Source organism: Neodiprion virginianus, chromosome 2 (assembly GCF_021901495.1).
Source record: "Neodiprion virginianus isolate iyNeoVirg1 chromosome 2, iyNeoVirg1.1, whole genome shotgun sequence".
NCBI classification, from domain to species: Eukaryota; Metazoa; Arthropoda; class Insecta; order Hymenoptera; family Diprionidae; genus Neodiprion; species Neodiprion virginianus.
Window position 1 is genome coordinate 30,680,076 of NC_060878.1, and position 15,945 is coordinate 30,696,020.

Here is a 15,945-nt window from a genome sequence, read left to right on the forward strand (position 1 = left end):
GATAAATCACCCAGTTGAATTAGTGTTTTCCCGAAAGTTCGTTTAACCGAATGCTCTTTTATCCGACAAAGTATTTTCAGAACAGTCGACATTCCGAATGAACGAGAGCGGTTAATATTTCGAACGGCCGCAAAACCGGTATAATTGTTTTTTGCCGATCAAAGTTCAGAAAGTATAAAATTACGATCCGCAAAATGCAGAAGGGCCAGAAAGTCGAAAGGCCAACACAGGGCATCGGATACGTGGCGTTGCAAAGAATTATATGGGTCTCTGACTCATCCAACTATTCGGCACTTTGGCCATTCCGTCTTTAGCGGCTTTCGGGATTTCGACCTTTCGAGTCTTTGGATAGTCGTTATTGATGAATTTTGATTCGAGTTTGACGTTTGAAAAGTCAACATTTTTAATTTTAAACTTCGGTATTTTTGCAATTCAATATTGTGCCCTTCGTCATCGTAGCCATTCTCAAAATAAAAAAAACGAATAAAAAAATGTCTGTATAAATTTGTTTATACATTTTTATTTTTCTTCAAGTCATCTTTTCATCTTTATGGTCCTTCTACGTTTTTAACCGACGGTAGTTTGACTTTCGAGATTTCGTCCCGTCGACTTTTGGTCTTTCGCATTTTTGTACCCGACCCGCTCCATTTTGTTATTTTTGAATACATATTCCATTCCGCTATCTTATGCTATGCTTATCTTGTTCACTTCTTCGAGGTGCAATTCCCGAACAACCGTCGTAAATATATTGCTTTCTATATGTCTATTTTCTTTTGTTTATCGATAAAGTTTACGATGACATACACATGGATTTACGTAAGTTCCGTTGTTGCGTTGTTCACGGTCGCGAAACGATGACAAAAGGTGGATCGAACGTAAGATAAAAAATTGATAGAAAATAAAAATTGTTTATAAATCGGCCACGTAGCCTTCGACTATGATACCAGGCGCTATTTCCGTTGTAATACTCTCGCTGGCGTCCAGAACATTCTCTCTTTCATCTCTGTCCCAGCCGTCCTCTCGCCCGTACTTTTCGGACATCCGAACCATCTCGTTCGGACTCCATTCCGGAGATTCGCGTCTAGTGTGACTAAAGCTCATCCCGCTACTCCTGTAGACGACGTTACCGTTACCGTACGAGTCGTCGCGAGTCGAGGAATTATGCCCCATGTACGGAGGCGGCGATGGTGTATGACTGTTGTATATTTGAGAACGTTTCATTGATGCTCTATGGTGTTGCGTCTTTCTTAACATCCCCTGTTCATTTAAGCATACAATTAATTCCGCGGATTCAAGTATAACATATCGTGTTACTCACTTTCCCGGCAAATCGGAAAGCCCGAGAAAGTAGCGGGAAACAATGGAATCCGATCAAAAGCTGAGGAATTGTTAATTCGAATTTGGTGCCGTCCATAGAATTAATTCAAAGCTACAATTTTGTTGAACTCGCAAAGCCCCCGGAACTAAAAAGTGTATAATGTAGATCGGTTTACCTGAAAATTGAACGGTGGTTCGTCGTCTGTGTAGTTATTGTTATTTTTTCGCGCCATCATTTGCATTTCGTGGATTGGGTTTACTCTGTAATAAATGCGTTGGAATTATTTTCCAGTTCTGATTTGAAATGTCGAATTTTTGTTTCGATTCCTACGTAATCGTCAACGAAGCTGCCTCCAATTTGTAATTTCTATTCACTTACCGATTAGTGCTAACTGTATTTCTGTTCATTCTGTCTTCGAACTCCCATTCGTTGTTGTAGCCACTATCCAAATTTCCTGATCTCATCTCCGAACCGTAATTATTATTCAAAGGTTTCTGATTTTGGGGTATTGGGGGAGGAGGTATCTTTTTTCTAGAACGGATTGACCCTGTGCCGTCATTTCCACCGCTGTACCCTTGATTCTAAGTGCACAAAAAGAAGTATGAAAGCCGTCGTTTCCTAAGCTTATTTTTACGCCTGTCAAGAACAAACGTAACATTAAAATGAAAACTCACTAAATCTGCATTATTTACTCTAGCCCTTGTAGGGTTAGGAGCGCTGCTGGGCCCTGGATAGCCTCGAGTTGGTTTTGCTGGTTGAACCTCGGCCGGAGGACACTTCACGGGGATATTCGGATCTCTGGAAAACGGAGTGTTGATCAAACTTTGACCCCCGGTCATTGGCGCGGGAACCACTCGGTGCGGTGAGTTGGTCGTTTGAACTTCGACGTCTGTAATTAAAGATATCGATAACATTTGTCCGAGAGGAATGGCGCTGCCAACGCAGCTGCTGTTCTTGATCAGTTGAAAGTGGATGATGACGATGATTTTCCCGCATTTTCCTGTCTACGCTATAATATAATAATACGTTACTTTACGAAAAACGTAATCAAATCGGGAGGTGCTAACGCGAATTGTATATGTGCGCCGAATGAATGACGGAATGGTAATTGTGCTTCGTTGAATGGTGAAATTGATATAGGCACCTCTAGTATGGACGGTGTTAGTCCCCCAGGGTACAGTTTGTCGTCGTAAAGGAGCGTCCCACGGCTCGTGTTCGTCCTCAGATGCGAGCGTCGACATGGATCTGTAGAACGCACGTTTAGTTGGGTGAAAAAATCTCCCAAAACTTACCTTTTCTCAAAATACAAAATAGAAAATGACAGAGAGAGAAAGATTTCATCTTGCGGAAGTGTTGGGATATCTAGAGATAGGTCTCAGCTCTGTAATATCAAGTAACGTCGTTTACCCTCGAGGCTTGTTTATCCGGGACGATGTCGTTGGATCGCTCATGTAGCTGCTGTCGAAGTAGGGAAGCTCTTGGTTCATGTCGAAGGGCAGCTTGTTCACGGTAAGACGCCGCTCGCCAAGGTACAGCGATGCTTTGACTCCGGGGTTAATCCTTTCTAGGGGTACGCGCTCACTCGTTGTCTGAAGTTTGGCTATCATCGATTGATTGAACAGGTGGACCTAGCATCAAGAGCGGAAATTTAATATCCAAGTTCTTCACTGCTCTTCCTCTCATAAATTCTAATCAATGTAAAAGAGTGACATTACTTGCTGTGAAAAATGCACGAGGTCTTGATACCGGGCTGCACGGTAGTGTAGGAGGACTTGGAACATGCTCTTCGACCTCCACTTGCTGCTGTAGAACATCATGAAGTTCTTCGTCTCCTGATCCCAATGATCTGACTTCAGGTTCCCCTTCGGAAGGGGGTGCTTCCTCACCGAGTGACCCCTGTACGCTGCACGAACGGTTACAGGGTATGATCAAATAATCGTTAAACTCATTGAGAACTTGTCCCCATTTTTCATGGAAACTCAGAATTTACCTTTTTGTATCATCACAGCTGCATCCTCCTGCGACATCTCCTTGTTCTCCTTCGCTGTTATCGAGGCTTGCTTCACTGAAACAATTTCCGTTAATTCTCTGTCGTTTTTCGTGAAAATGTCAAGAGTTTCACATCACGCATATGACTTACCAACAGTTTTCTTAATATTGACAATTTTCGAAGCCATGCTCTTACGCGCGAGGAAAGCCCTCATCATGCACTGCACCTTGATGATCTTTTTCACCTGGGTCTCGTATAATCTCGACAAATACTCCTCATTGTAGTATTTGAGGAAAACTTTCGTCTTCCCGATGACCCAACCCTCCATTTTCAGTCGCACCAAAAGCAGTCTACAATTGTCCTTTGTCAATTCAACGTTCTCGTCGAAGTCAAAGGCGAGGAACTTGTACCTGGTAATCAAAGAGAGCTCAGTGTTATCCGGAAACAACCATGTTCACTTGATGTCATACCTCCTGAGGAACTCTTGGAAGGGTATTCTGTGCGGGTAACCGCGTTGTCTCGCTTTCGCGGTGTCAAGGACAGCTAGAGCCCGTATCTGTTGTCTGACAACTTCCCTGTAAAATCCCCGGGGTACTCCTTCGAGGTCCGAGCGGAGACACCTTACGAAATGCGTACCTCCGCTTCCTCCGCCGACGGACAAGGTTTTCAATATCTCAAGACTGGCAGACCGGAAGGTGGCAGAGCAAGTGCGCATCTTCCGGGTCTGAGAAAACTGCCCTCTCGATGCAGTGTTGAATTTCTACGATAGTAAAGGAAAATATTGGCCCATTGCCAACTTCGCAGTACCGCATCCTAATCTACGGACAAATATACCAGTACAAAGAGTAAAGTACCCTTGTTTTGGTGTTTTCCTGCAGTAAAATTGCACTCCATTTTCCCTTCGTAGTTTTTTCCGGTGGCTTAGGCTGCTGGACAATCATTGTCAGGTTACCGGAACGTGTCAACTGGTTGGTGAACATCTGAACGACCGCTTCCACACTCGAGAGCCTCATAGTTTCGATCATCTCGGGGGGTACAAAGTCCCGGTTCTTTTCCGATATCTCGCTGGCGTCGTAGACGAGTTTACCCGTGTAGTGGGCGATGCTGAACTCGTGGTTGCTGAGACCCTTTACGTGTACTCCTTGCGCGGACGTTTTCAGGGTCTCACAAATATACTGAGCGTCCTGAAGCTGTCGCGAAGCGTCCTCTATTATGCGAAATAGTCCGCTAGTCTTTCCCATTAACTGTTCAACGGCCTCGCGGTTGTCGTAGAAATGAAGCTGCTGTACAGGGATTTCTTCTTCTTGTTGTTCTTGCTGAAAGTTACGGATAGAGAGTTTAGTAAATGGCAAATGATTTAAAAAAGGAGAACTGCGTGCTTACCATTTCCCACACGAATACTCTCTGGTTATAATGACACTGCAGCTGCTCGTTCATTGTGTTCACGAAAAGTTGCTCGATTCTGTTTACCGCAAAGCATTCAAATCCAAACAGGTCTAGGACATTGATACAGTACTTGTCGCCACTGAAAACAACAGTCTTTAGGTTGAAATTGTATTTTTATGGATGTATTAAAATCATCGTTTCTACAGACCAGTTGAAGTGTATTTTTAATGTGTAATTCGTTATACAAACGATCCACGGAAAAAAGAATACTTCTTTTTAATAAATTAATCGTGAATTTTTGCAGTCCTCTTCTAAAAGTACTAATTTTCGACCCCATCATGCTGTCTAATTATATTGAAATATGTCCTAATAAAAAGCTTCTCACAACAAAGTTCGGGTTACGGAGAGCTTGTAGTTAATGTTATTGACGGTCCAGTCAACTAGTCTTTGATAGATCGTATTCGCAAGCACATCTCTGGCTTCTTTGGCTTCCTCGACAGTATGCCTTCTTCTTACTGCTGACCCCTTTTTGATCAGGCAATAGTTAGTCAGTGACCAGGAGAATTTTTTCACATCCACCCCCAGCAACTCAGCAGCTTGAATGTGAAAAAAGCGGGTTCAGAAAGTGGTTCGAACATAAATGTGGATGAAACCAGCACCATAATCTTGGCTCGGGGCGTCAGTTGTGCTAAAACCGGCACTGACCCGACCGATCTAATGTACGCACGGGGTGCTCGAGGCGTGTTTCGGCGCTGGCCCGGAGCCTCTTGGCTGCTAGCGCTCGCTGCCAGTTTCAACCACATTGAACATAAACATCAGTACTTGAAGTGATGAACAATGCTACACCTTTGCTTGCTACGTCACTGTTCTCGATTTCAGCGTCGGAGTTGTTCCCTTCGGCAAATTTTACCTCACCGAGGATTAAAATCGCCGCCAGAGTTTTCCAAATCGTTTCTGATTCCGCTTCCATTTCCAAACTTTTCAAGGCCTCTTTAAAGTCTTGAAACTTTCTGGAATTTCCATGGGGGTCGTTTCTCACTTTGAACGATCTCTTTTTGTTGCCGCTAGTCTTGTCACTGATTCTCAAATATCTGTATCTCCGTCCAGGGGTCAATGAATACTGGCGCAATTGACCCGCAGTGTCGAGACCGTCGTAGAAGTAGTAAAAAATGTGGAAGTTCGATTGATTTCTGAAGCAAAAAGATGAAAAAAAAAGACTTTGTAAAGAATGAATCAGCTGCAATCAATTTAACGGGTGGGTACGATCAATTTTCCCAACTCACCTATCGCGCGTTGATATGCGCCATTTCTCCAATTGGTACAACATAAAAATGGCGCCCGATGCCTTTCCGGTGGTACCGAAGGTCGTTTGGATTTGGAGAACGCACCTAGTTGAATTCGGGTTCAATGGTGTCGCGGCGTTGCTCATGGCGTGGATTACTTCGATAGCCTTGAAGACCCTGACTCCCGCGTCTTGCATACCCTTTTGCGAAACAGCAATGAATAAGCAAAATTTTCTCGAGAGGAACAAATGTGCTACCACCATATAAATACGAAACTTTTCGCTTTGCGCACCTTTCCCAAGTACATCAAATGTCTCACTACATGCATCATGTTTCGCGTCTTTCCTGAGTAACTTTCTCCTGCGAATATTATGTGCTGACCCTCTTCGTTGTGCAGGACGTCTTGGTAAGCGCTATCTCCTACCGCGTATATATGAGGCGCATTGTCCGATCTAGATTTGCACTGATACTTTGTGTGGAACTGGAAGTAAAATCGAAAGATTTGGAACTCTGTGTGAAACTTGGTATTCGGAATTCATTCTACGAAAACTGGCACTTACGTGAGCTCCGTAGATATCCTGTTCCTCATTTGGGTTCAAAATTAGCAAGACATCGCCAACAAAGGACTGGAAGTATCCTAGCTTCAGTCTCTCCTGTAACTCGTCAAGGATTGCATCCTCCGAAAGGTGTTCCAGAGCTGCCAAATCTTCAACCAACATTTTCTCAAGAGGTCCCGTCTGATGAGTCTGCAAGTACGGTCACGTAGAGAAGTAAGGTTCAGCAATTTTTATTCAGATTACAACCTGATGGGGAAACGGTACCTTAAGGTGTCCTGTGCGAACGATAACTTCCGGTCTTCTGTCAAGTCGTCCCTTTCCACTGAAGTCCATGGCCAAGGCTTTCAAGTCCTGGGCGAGCTGAAGGTGAGGGTTTTATCAACGTTTGCATAAATGAAGTGGCCATTATTTCTATTTTGTGCAGTTATTGTCATATAGTGCATCTCTGCTTACCGGATAGTCATTCTCCGGCAGTTCTGATAAGAAGGGGTGCTCCATTATCTCTGCCATGAATGGTCTATTGTCTGGATTCTTCTCTAGGCACCTATCCAAAACCGAATATCAAACTCAAACACAATTTGATCTCACAATAGGTCGAGCTCAAAATCAAAATGTCGTCATCACTAGAAAATTCTTGTTTGCAATCGTGTTACTTACTCTGCGATGAAATCGTTGAAATTCTGTGTCCAGTTAGCCGGTCTGTAGAGATTGGGCGGTGGGTTTCTTATGATTTGGAAGAGTGCTCTACTAGGATGCATGTCTTGAAACGGTGGTTTGCCATCGGCTAATTCAATGGCGGTTATTCCTATAGCCCAGACGTCTACTCTGCTTCCGTACCCCGTTTCCGGTGTGTCTTTGCTGGTGACCACTTCCGGTGCCATCCAGCAGGGTGATCCTATACAGGTCTTCCTCTTACCCAACTCTCCTTTTATCATGCGAGACAATCCAAAGTCCACCAATTTGACCTCCCCATTTTTTGTGAGGAGTATGTTATTTCCGCGGACGTCTCGATGCACCACATTGTTCTCGTGAAGATGCAGCAATGCCTGGGTGGAAATGAAATGAAAAATAAAACGCGGTCATTGATATTTATCAGATCTTGGAGCATATTTTTTTCAGCATTTCAGAATCGATGAATGGATCAGCAGCGATACGTTGTAAAAAGAGGACAACAATCGCGTCAGCATTTTCCATACCTATGCATTGTACGTAGCGATGCGTTAGGCCGCTGGGCCATCCGCAGCGTCTGTTTGAATAAAAGGGTAAAAGAAGTGGTTGAATTTACTGCTAATTGAACGATCTAAAGTTTGCGGTCGCTTAACGATTAACAAGCAAACGAGTGTTACGGGCTCGGAGTCTTGGCATGCGCATGAAATCATTAATTCCTGGCTCATCAGGTTGACTGCCTCCCCCTGCCGAAGCGGGAGAGCCAAAGAGGAAGAAAGAACACGTCAGAGACGGAGCGAGAGACGATGGGAGGAGGAGAGGGAAAGGGTTGGGGTGGTTACTGCAGTTCGCCTCGCACTGTAGCTCCAGAGCGGGAATTTATTTTCCGTGTAATTTGCTGGCATTAAACGTCAGCGTGGTCTGATTTACCGCAAGAGTGACCGTAGAGACGAATTGCTACCGGCCCAGAGAAACACGTACTCTGCTGGGTCTCGCAGGATCTCCGAATGGCATGAGACCCAATAAACCGTCCATCACTCAATGAAAATTCCACCACCAAACCGGCTAAGATCTGTTCAAGTTGGAAGATTTTTGCCCGGCTTAAATTGCTGCTTCATCTATTTTCACACCTCTTGTGGTACCCATTCCGAAGCCTGAAGAAGCACTTACACTTTGAATTGAGGATGCAAAAGCAAACCCTGGCGTGGGAGCAACAAAAACTGTGCATAAAACATGAAAGAATTGGAGTTTTCATTTTGTGACGTGAGTACCGAATGCACCGAACAGGATTGGATCAATTCACTTGAAGGTCACTCCATTGACAGATAGCTCTAAATTCGATGTGTCAGTTTACAGTTCGTCGCCTGTCAATGTTCCTTTTGTCTATATATACTTGTCATGTTCGATATTTACAGCTTCCGCATGTTATTCGCGCGTAATGGTCGATTTCTTCGACGCGAAGAAAGATACGTTTCGTCTTCTTACACGTGCGACGCGAAGATTTTTCGTTTTGCTTTATTAGCAATCTAATTTGAATTCTTTTTATTTGGTTATATTTTTCTTCTCTCTGATTTTTTTTCATCTCTGTCGACGAAGCGTGTTCCACGAATCGTGGACAGGTTAGCTGCGGCTTGGCACATGTATATTATGAATGGATAATTATATCGTAATGGGCACATTACAGCTGGTAATTATATCTCACCGGTGCGGCATTATAATTGCGGCCGAAGTGTTCGCCGGTTGAGAAACCGCCGAATAATGCAACACGAACCAAAAACCGACGGCGCCAATTTTAGGAGGAAGCGGTCAGCGCTTTGCACACCATTCCTGATCCGCATTGTCTGATGTCTCACTATATGTATAAGTATATCCTCGCAGAGTGTGTAAATCAGCAGAAGAACAGAAAGCGAGAAAAAAGGAGCTGAGAGAAAAATACGAAAGTGATGCACCCTGTAATTTTATCCTGCAGCGAATGAAATCAATGCCGCGTGAACAGGAATGTTTGGGAATTTTAAATTCGCTAAAAAACAAGAAGACAAGGTACGAGAATAATAATTTCTCACCTTAACGACTTCCTTCAAGATATAACCGATGTGTTCCTCCTTAAGTTTTTTGTCCGAGGCTGCCAACCCTCTGACCAAGTCCATCACGGATCCACCCTCGCAGAACTGTAATCATTTCAATTCTCAATAGTATAAAGGACGAGTTCTTTATCCGTCATAGCTCATTTTCTCACCGTGTTTTGAATCTTAATAACAAAGAAACAACGTCACACTTTAATAATACCGACGATGAGAATAATACAGAAATGCCAGAGTAATCGAGGAAGTAATCTAGATTCGCTGCAGTTGATTGCGCGCTTGTGCACTTGTCCAGAGCTAGCTCAAGATTTGATTTAAAATTGAATTGTGGTCGGGTCTTTGTCAATTTTTCTGCAATCAAGCTTCAACTTAGTTCTGTGGTTTCCCGGCTGAATTATTTTCCCTTCTTCGCTCATTGTCAGACTCCGGTAACACCGTACATCAGATCCGTTTTGTTCGGGTAACATTAAAGCTGCGCTAAAACGATTTTTCGAGACTCGCATCAGGATATACATTCTGCATCTGGGTTCGTATTTCACGGTGGTTAATTTTTTAACCGAATCAGAAATATTTCCACCCGACGACGAAGAGCTACTATCGCAATTTTACCTTGGAAGAGAAGTTCTGCCAGGCACCGGGGTCCAGGCGCATCGCGCAGTTAACGACAATGTGGCAAAGATTTACAGCTAGCAATGTTTCATATCAAGCGATTTTATGGCGTAGCGGCCTTGCAGCCTTTACCGGACTGACGATGAGTACGCACGGAGTGCGTTTAAGCTGATGCGAGTTTGTTACGCTCGCACGCGGTGCCTGCCCTTCGATGTTCCCAACCATCGACGTACTACGATCGTTTAACGGCTCCGTCGTCCTCCAATGTAATTAATTACGAGGCCGAAAGTAACGACGTACTCGATTTAAACCACCGATTGCGAACGTTGGGAATATCTGAACTTTCAAAGGGTTGTAAATCGTTGAGTAAGATGGAGGAAGAACAAAGAAACGATCTTCTTTCCCCCCACTTATTTCACCAAGATTCAAAATTTACGGTATATTTTTCATATATTCTACATATGTTGACGACGTGAGAAAATTGTGAATTATGAAGTTCGCGGTTAAATTGCAGCAAAGTTTTCGGTGCACCCTCACTTTCTTTTGCTCTGAATCGTTTCCTGGACATTTTTACAGGAGGCTTGAGTTTCGTCTGACGAACGTCAGGGCGGAATGCCTACAATTCCGTTGAGAAACAAAGCTGTAAACCGTTGTTAATAGTGTCCATACTAATAAAGCCCTCGCGTTTGAAGTCACTCCGCAAGTTACAGAGATATAAGATTGCAGATTGCTGGTAGCCGGAGTTCTAAGTGAAATAATATTTGTCTCACAGGAGGTCTCCTCGTAAATTTTCCATGTCACACGGCAGAGTTTTGTACCTGCGTGTCCGAAGAAGTTTAATGATCGTTTAATGAGGCCGTGAATCGTAAATTACCAAGAAAGTTTCACGGTGCACGTAGGCAGGAAGGTCGGTATAACACAATATACTACATACGCTGAAGATATAGTCGCGAGGCACAATCATCTGACGGTGGGTAGGTACTTAATCCATTGAAGATAGTTATCGTCATTATCGAGAACTTTCGAAACGCAAGTTATCAGAGTTCAGCACCTCCAACGAAAGAAACGCCGAAGACGAAGACGAACGCTTACCTCCATCACGAACCACACTTGATCGGGTTCCGTTTTCTTACCAGACCTCCTCCGGTATATTCCATAAAATTCGGGTAGGTTTGGGTGTCCGGCGAAGTCGCGAAGCACTCTGTACTCCTCGACTATCAGAGCCTGCGTGTCCTGGGTCAGCTTCTGGACTTTGATAGCGACCTTTTTGTTTCCTGCGTGAAACGAACCGAGTCAATCACTGTATACCCTCTAAATCCACGGGCTCATTGTTCGTCGCGGAAAATTCCGCCCCCTATTGTTACCTCACTTGATCTTAACATTAAAACGGACCTGCCTGTAAATCCGTCGCTTCAAAGACGTCACCGCAGACTCCGGACCCGATCCGGTCCTTCAGGGTGTATCGCTTCCCCGGATCCTGGATACTATCCAGTCGTTGAAGAGTCCCTCCGCCTCCTCCTCCTGCGTCCCTGTGATCCTCGCGGCCTCCTCCCCACCCTCCGCCCCTCTCATAGTCCTCCATAATGTTCTTACCGATTTTTGTAGAACTATGATCAGGCAAAAATGTATCTGAAAGAAGAAAATTTTTGTTTAACAACTTTCTAACGTCACGTATATGGATAAATTAGTCGCATTGTCGATTATCCTCGAACAATACTCAAAGGTGCTGATGTTACATTGTGTGTTGGGATTCGAGCTTCAGTTCAGCCGATCATTTTCTCCCTCTGAAAATAGTGCATCACAGCCCAGAGGTAGAAACACGTATTCTGCTGTCAGTATCAGTTGCGGATTTATCGACGAAAATAATTGGCTTACGGGGAAATGTTGAGTGGAATGAGATACCCAGTGTGTATATATTATACGTCCGTGTGTACCGCGTATTTCTTTATTCTTAGCGGGGGTCTGCCCGATGTCGGAGTTACCGAAGAAAATTACACACGCTCCAGTAGCAGGAGGAACAGCTCCGGGAATACTTGAACGACGTGACCCTCGCGTCGCGCGTCGGCAGAATTGTCCCTCAAAGCATTATAAGCATCGCGCAGGAAGAAGCACCGCGGCTCTCAAAGCGAGTGTTAATTATTTCCGATTTCACCCCGATATTACGCAGACACTTAATAACTAATTAGTCACTAGTCGGTCGCCTGGGACGCCATCGACAAGAGTCGAAACGACAAATCCCCCCCGAGCTCTCGTCATTTTTCATCCCGAATCAGATCCCGTCGAGACAGCGCCGATGCCATACGGTTATGAGCCCTTGTGAGGCCTCGTAAGTCACTCCCTAGATCCGTTTAGTAGCTAGTTCTCGTTACGCAAGGCAAACTAGAGTCAGAGAAGTACGAGGGAAAATGAACAACAGAGAAAGGGAAACACAAGGTACAGGGAATTTCGATTTGCAAAGTCGACATGCGCAACACCCTGCAAGCTCACCCACTTGCTTACTTGCAATTAGATATTGACCGAAAATCTGTTCACCGCTTCGTGCGACTCGTCTCAGCATTTATCGCGCTTCTCGTTAAACATGCCCCCAGCATTCACATAATTCCCTAATTGGATCGCGTTAAAATTTCAAACATCACCGTTCTCCCTTTGCTCATGCGCGATCGGCCTTACGTGCATTTTGCTCTCCGTTTCGTTGATTACACAGTTCTAATCAAGGCAATTTTATATTTCGAATAAACAGCCGAGACCGTTATACGTTATAACCGTAAAAATTCACAATTCGGCAATTATTCAGCTCGACTTTTCGATGCATGAATTAATCGAGCAACGTTTTCGACGCGAAAGATCAAAATATAGAAATGTACAGAAAAATCGTGCAGTCATATTTGTAATATTATTGAAAAATATTCTTTCTTTGTGACCTGCAATTCGAAATTCGGATTTGAGACACCGAGATTAATCGTTCGGATAAATCAAGTCACCGAATAGGTAACTGGTGAAAATCTATGTTAGAAATGACTCACAGACGCGGTGTTGAAAAATCATTCGCGCACCGACATTTGTTCTTTTTCGAAGAAACGTGTCTTTGCCTCGCGCGCAGATATGCGGAGCGACGAAGTTTGAATTTTCTGCTATCCTGCGCGGGGTTCAGAGAAGGTGGACGAGGAGGAGGAGCTGCTGTGGTCTCGGTGACGAGGGAGCGACGAGGGGGGTTGTTGGCGGTGACGGGTCTGTCGCTTGGTTCGATTACATCTTGCAAAAAGTCGCATTACACGCGACACGGGTTGCGAATAAATCGACGGATTATGCCAATAAGTCGCGAACCCGGGGAATAAATGAATTGGCTGATGATTCGCCTTCGAACTGTTTTACCGAGTTCGCGGTTACATCCGAGGAATTTAACGCCTCAATGAATTTTTCACCTCGAAACCTGTCCTCGTACCTCTTCACCGGAATCGCGTCCGATCCCTCATCTATATTCATTCTGAATCCTGATCTTTTTTAGTTTCGTGCGATTATGCAGAGGTACCCACATCGACACTTTAAGGATGATCCTTACTTGTTATCTCATAACCGATGCGGAAATCAATCTGTTATCGAAAAACTTCTGAGAAGCTTCGAAAATTATTTCAAAACATTAAAATACAGAGTACGATTCTCATTCTGTAATCGTTTTTTTCAGCTGAAAATTAACAACAGACGGAGAATACTTTTCCTTGAACTGGACATTTTTTCAACACGCCAAAATTTTAGCTCTGCGATATTTGACGAGACGGATGAAGTAAAAATTATTGAAAAACCGACCAAGGTAGAGAAAAATGTATAACGTATATACCTATATATCGACGAGTAAACAATTAGTTGGCGTAAAAATAGTTTATACCCGGTGATAATTATTTCTTATAAAATATTTTCTACTCGTCCGAGAGTGGTCCGATGAAAAACAAGTAATTTGATTATGTTTTCATTGCGATGCAGGGAGTGCACGCGGCCGTTTACCGCGGTATGCATTATACAGTATATAGTTTAATCAGTCCCGGGAATCTCCGGACGACTTGGACGATCGTTCTGTGAAGTTCGCACGTCTTAGTTTTTTGAGTTTCTCGGTACACCGCAACGCAGACACCGTTCCTCCCGGTCTCTTTCTTCCCTCCCCGCGTCCTCTTTCAGCCTTTTCTTCACTCCTGCTGGCCACAGATCGATACAGGGAACCATCGATACGTCAAACTTGGTCGGCTATGGGTGAGCAAAACAAGCAGGAACACGTGTTCTGGCACCTCGCGACGCGCGTCGAGGAACGCGATATCTCGTACCTTATACCTCTCTAGGGAGACACGAACAGAGAGAGAAATACGCCGCAAAGAGACGCAAAGAAAAACAAAGAGAGAGGGAAAAAGAGTGACGGCGCCGTTAATTATTGTACTAACAACCGAGATCACGAGGACGATATAGTTTAAAAAGAAGTTTTTTTTTTCACATATTTGCAAAGAAAAACGTGGTCATTGGACAGGATTAGTCTATAACCTTTGGGCGGGGGTCAAAGTCCCGAAAGACCAAAAAGTCGACTGGTCGACAAGCCGAAATTTTCGAGATACGAATTTTAAAACAACGAATTATCAGCGTACCGAAGTTGGGATTTTCGATAAATCACCCAGTAGCATAACTGTTTTCCCAAAAGTTCATTTAACCGAACGCTCTCTTATCCAAAAAAGTATTTTCCGAACAGTCGGTATTCCGAATGAACAAAGCACAGAATGTTGAGATACAGACAAATAAAAGTTCCCAAATTAACATTTGAGAGCGGCTGATACTTTGAACAGACGCAGAACCGAAAATATTACTTGTCGTCAATCAAAGTTCAGAAGGAGCAAAATTACGATCCGCAAAATGTAGAAGGGCCGGAAAGTCGAAGGGCCGTAACAAGGTTGTTATAGTTGTGCAGACTTATGCTAGATGGCACTAGACAATGGTCATCGGATACGTGTGGCGTTGCAAAGAATAATTATGTGTTTCTGATTCATCCAACTTTTCGACATTTTGGCCATTCTGTCTTTAGCAGGTTTAGGGATTCCGATTTTTCGAGTCTGGTCAGTCATTATTGATAAATTCGAATTCGCAGAATTTTGACAAAGGCACGGGTCTGACATTTGAAAAGTCGTCTTCTTGACTCTGGTATTTTCGCAATTTAATATTTTGCTCTTCGTAATCGTGGCCATTCTCAAAAAAATCGATATTAATTTATTTATACATGATTGCATTCTCAATTCTTATTTTTCTACAAGTCATCGTCTCGTATTTATGGTCTTTCTACATTTTCAACTATCGGTAGTTTGACTTTCGAGATTTCGTCCCGTCGACTTTTTGGTCTTTCACAATTTTGTACCCCATCCTATCCTTTGTTCCGTTTCATGCCATGCACAGCATCGCACACGTTTTCAACATCATTCAGCTATCCCGCGGTGTTTACTACAAAGTTTTTTTCTTTCACAATGATAAAAACGAAACGTATAATATCTGAAAAAGAAATGAAACGGAAATGCACAGACTCGGGTGGATTTCGCAACGGAGATGAAAAAATGGGAGAGAGACGGAGGTTGTACGGTATGTATAAGACGAAGTGCCCTTAAATTTCCGAGGACGAAACTCACCTCTAATTAAGACGTCTGGCAGACTGGCAGTTGCAGGCCCCGCGGCGTCCGCGGCGTCCACCCTCGCAATGCGGCCGCCCCGACGCCCGGCGTCCCCTACGCCGGCTTGGCTTCCATGATCCAATAAGGCGGACCTAATTAACTAACTGCTAACTCACAAGCCTGTTAGCTCATTGATTTCACTCTCTTTCTCCCAAGCTCCTTTCCCTTGAAACATTTAACCATTTTCGACTTTTGCATTCCCCCGCGCAGCTAGGCCGGCGGATTCCCTCGCAATTTCGCAGACCTTTCAACAGATCCTTTTAATTTTCCATTATCTGATAAATTTTCAATGCCATTAGCCAAATGTTTATCCAATCATTTTTCTGAACCTATTTCTTTATTGTTCGTCCCTGTTTTGGTCGCCG

General features: G+C 43.9%; 1 protein-coding gene across 3 annotated transcripts; it reads right to left on the minus strand.

Annotated features, from left to right (window-relative positions):
• Window positions 1–3: 3 nt before the first annotated feature.
• On the minus strand, window positions 4–15,626 carry LOC124298796 (neither inactivation nor afterpotential protein C). 3 transcript variants are annotated; one of them, XM_046751293.1, is made up of 24 exons: window positions 15,539–15,626; window positions 11,283–11,519; window positions 10,983–11,164; window positions 9,264–9,368; window positions 7,192–7,580; window positions 6,988–7,078; window positions 6,799–6,894; window positions 6,538–6,723; window positions 6,270–6,458; window positions 5,978–6,177; window positions 5,541–5,884; window positions 5,080–5,290; window positions 4,692–4,833; window positions 4,163–4,624; window positions 3,779–4,068; window positions 3,459–3,718; window positions 3,309–3,383; window positions 3,034–3,221; window positions 2,726–2,946; window positions 2,463–2,563; window positions 1,993–2,207; window positions 1,697–1,899; window positions 1,494–1,578; window positions 4–1,257 (listed from the first exon to the last, which is right to left on the minus strand). In XM_046751293.1, exons 2-24 carry the CDS (start codon window positions 11,470–11,472, stop codon window positions 910–912), a joined length of 4,773 nt encoding a protein of 1,590 aa, XP_046607249.1. In that variant the 5' UTR covers window positions 11,473–11,519; window positions 15,539–15,626; the 3' UTR covers window positions 4–909. The 3 variants fall into 3 exon arrangements, with proteins under 3 accessions (XP_046607249.1, XP_046607250.1, XP_046607251.1); XM_046751294.1 differs by lacking the exons at window positions 4–1,257; window positions 1,494–1,578; window positions 2,463–2,563 and having other exon boundaries at window positions 1,759–1,899; XM_046751295.1 differs by lacking the exons at window positions 4–1,257; window positions 1,494–1,578; window positions 1,697–1,899; window positions 1,993–2,207; window positions 2,463–2,563 and having other exon boundaries at window positions 2,756–2,946; window positions 3,309–3,378.
• Between the last annotated feature and the right edge of the window lie 319 nt (window positions 15,627–15,945).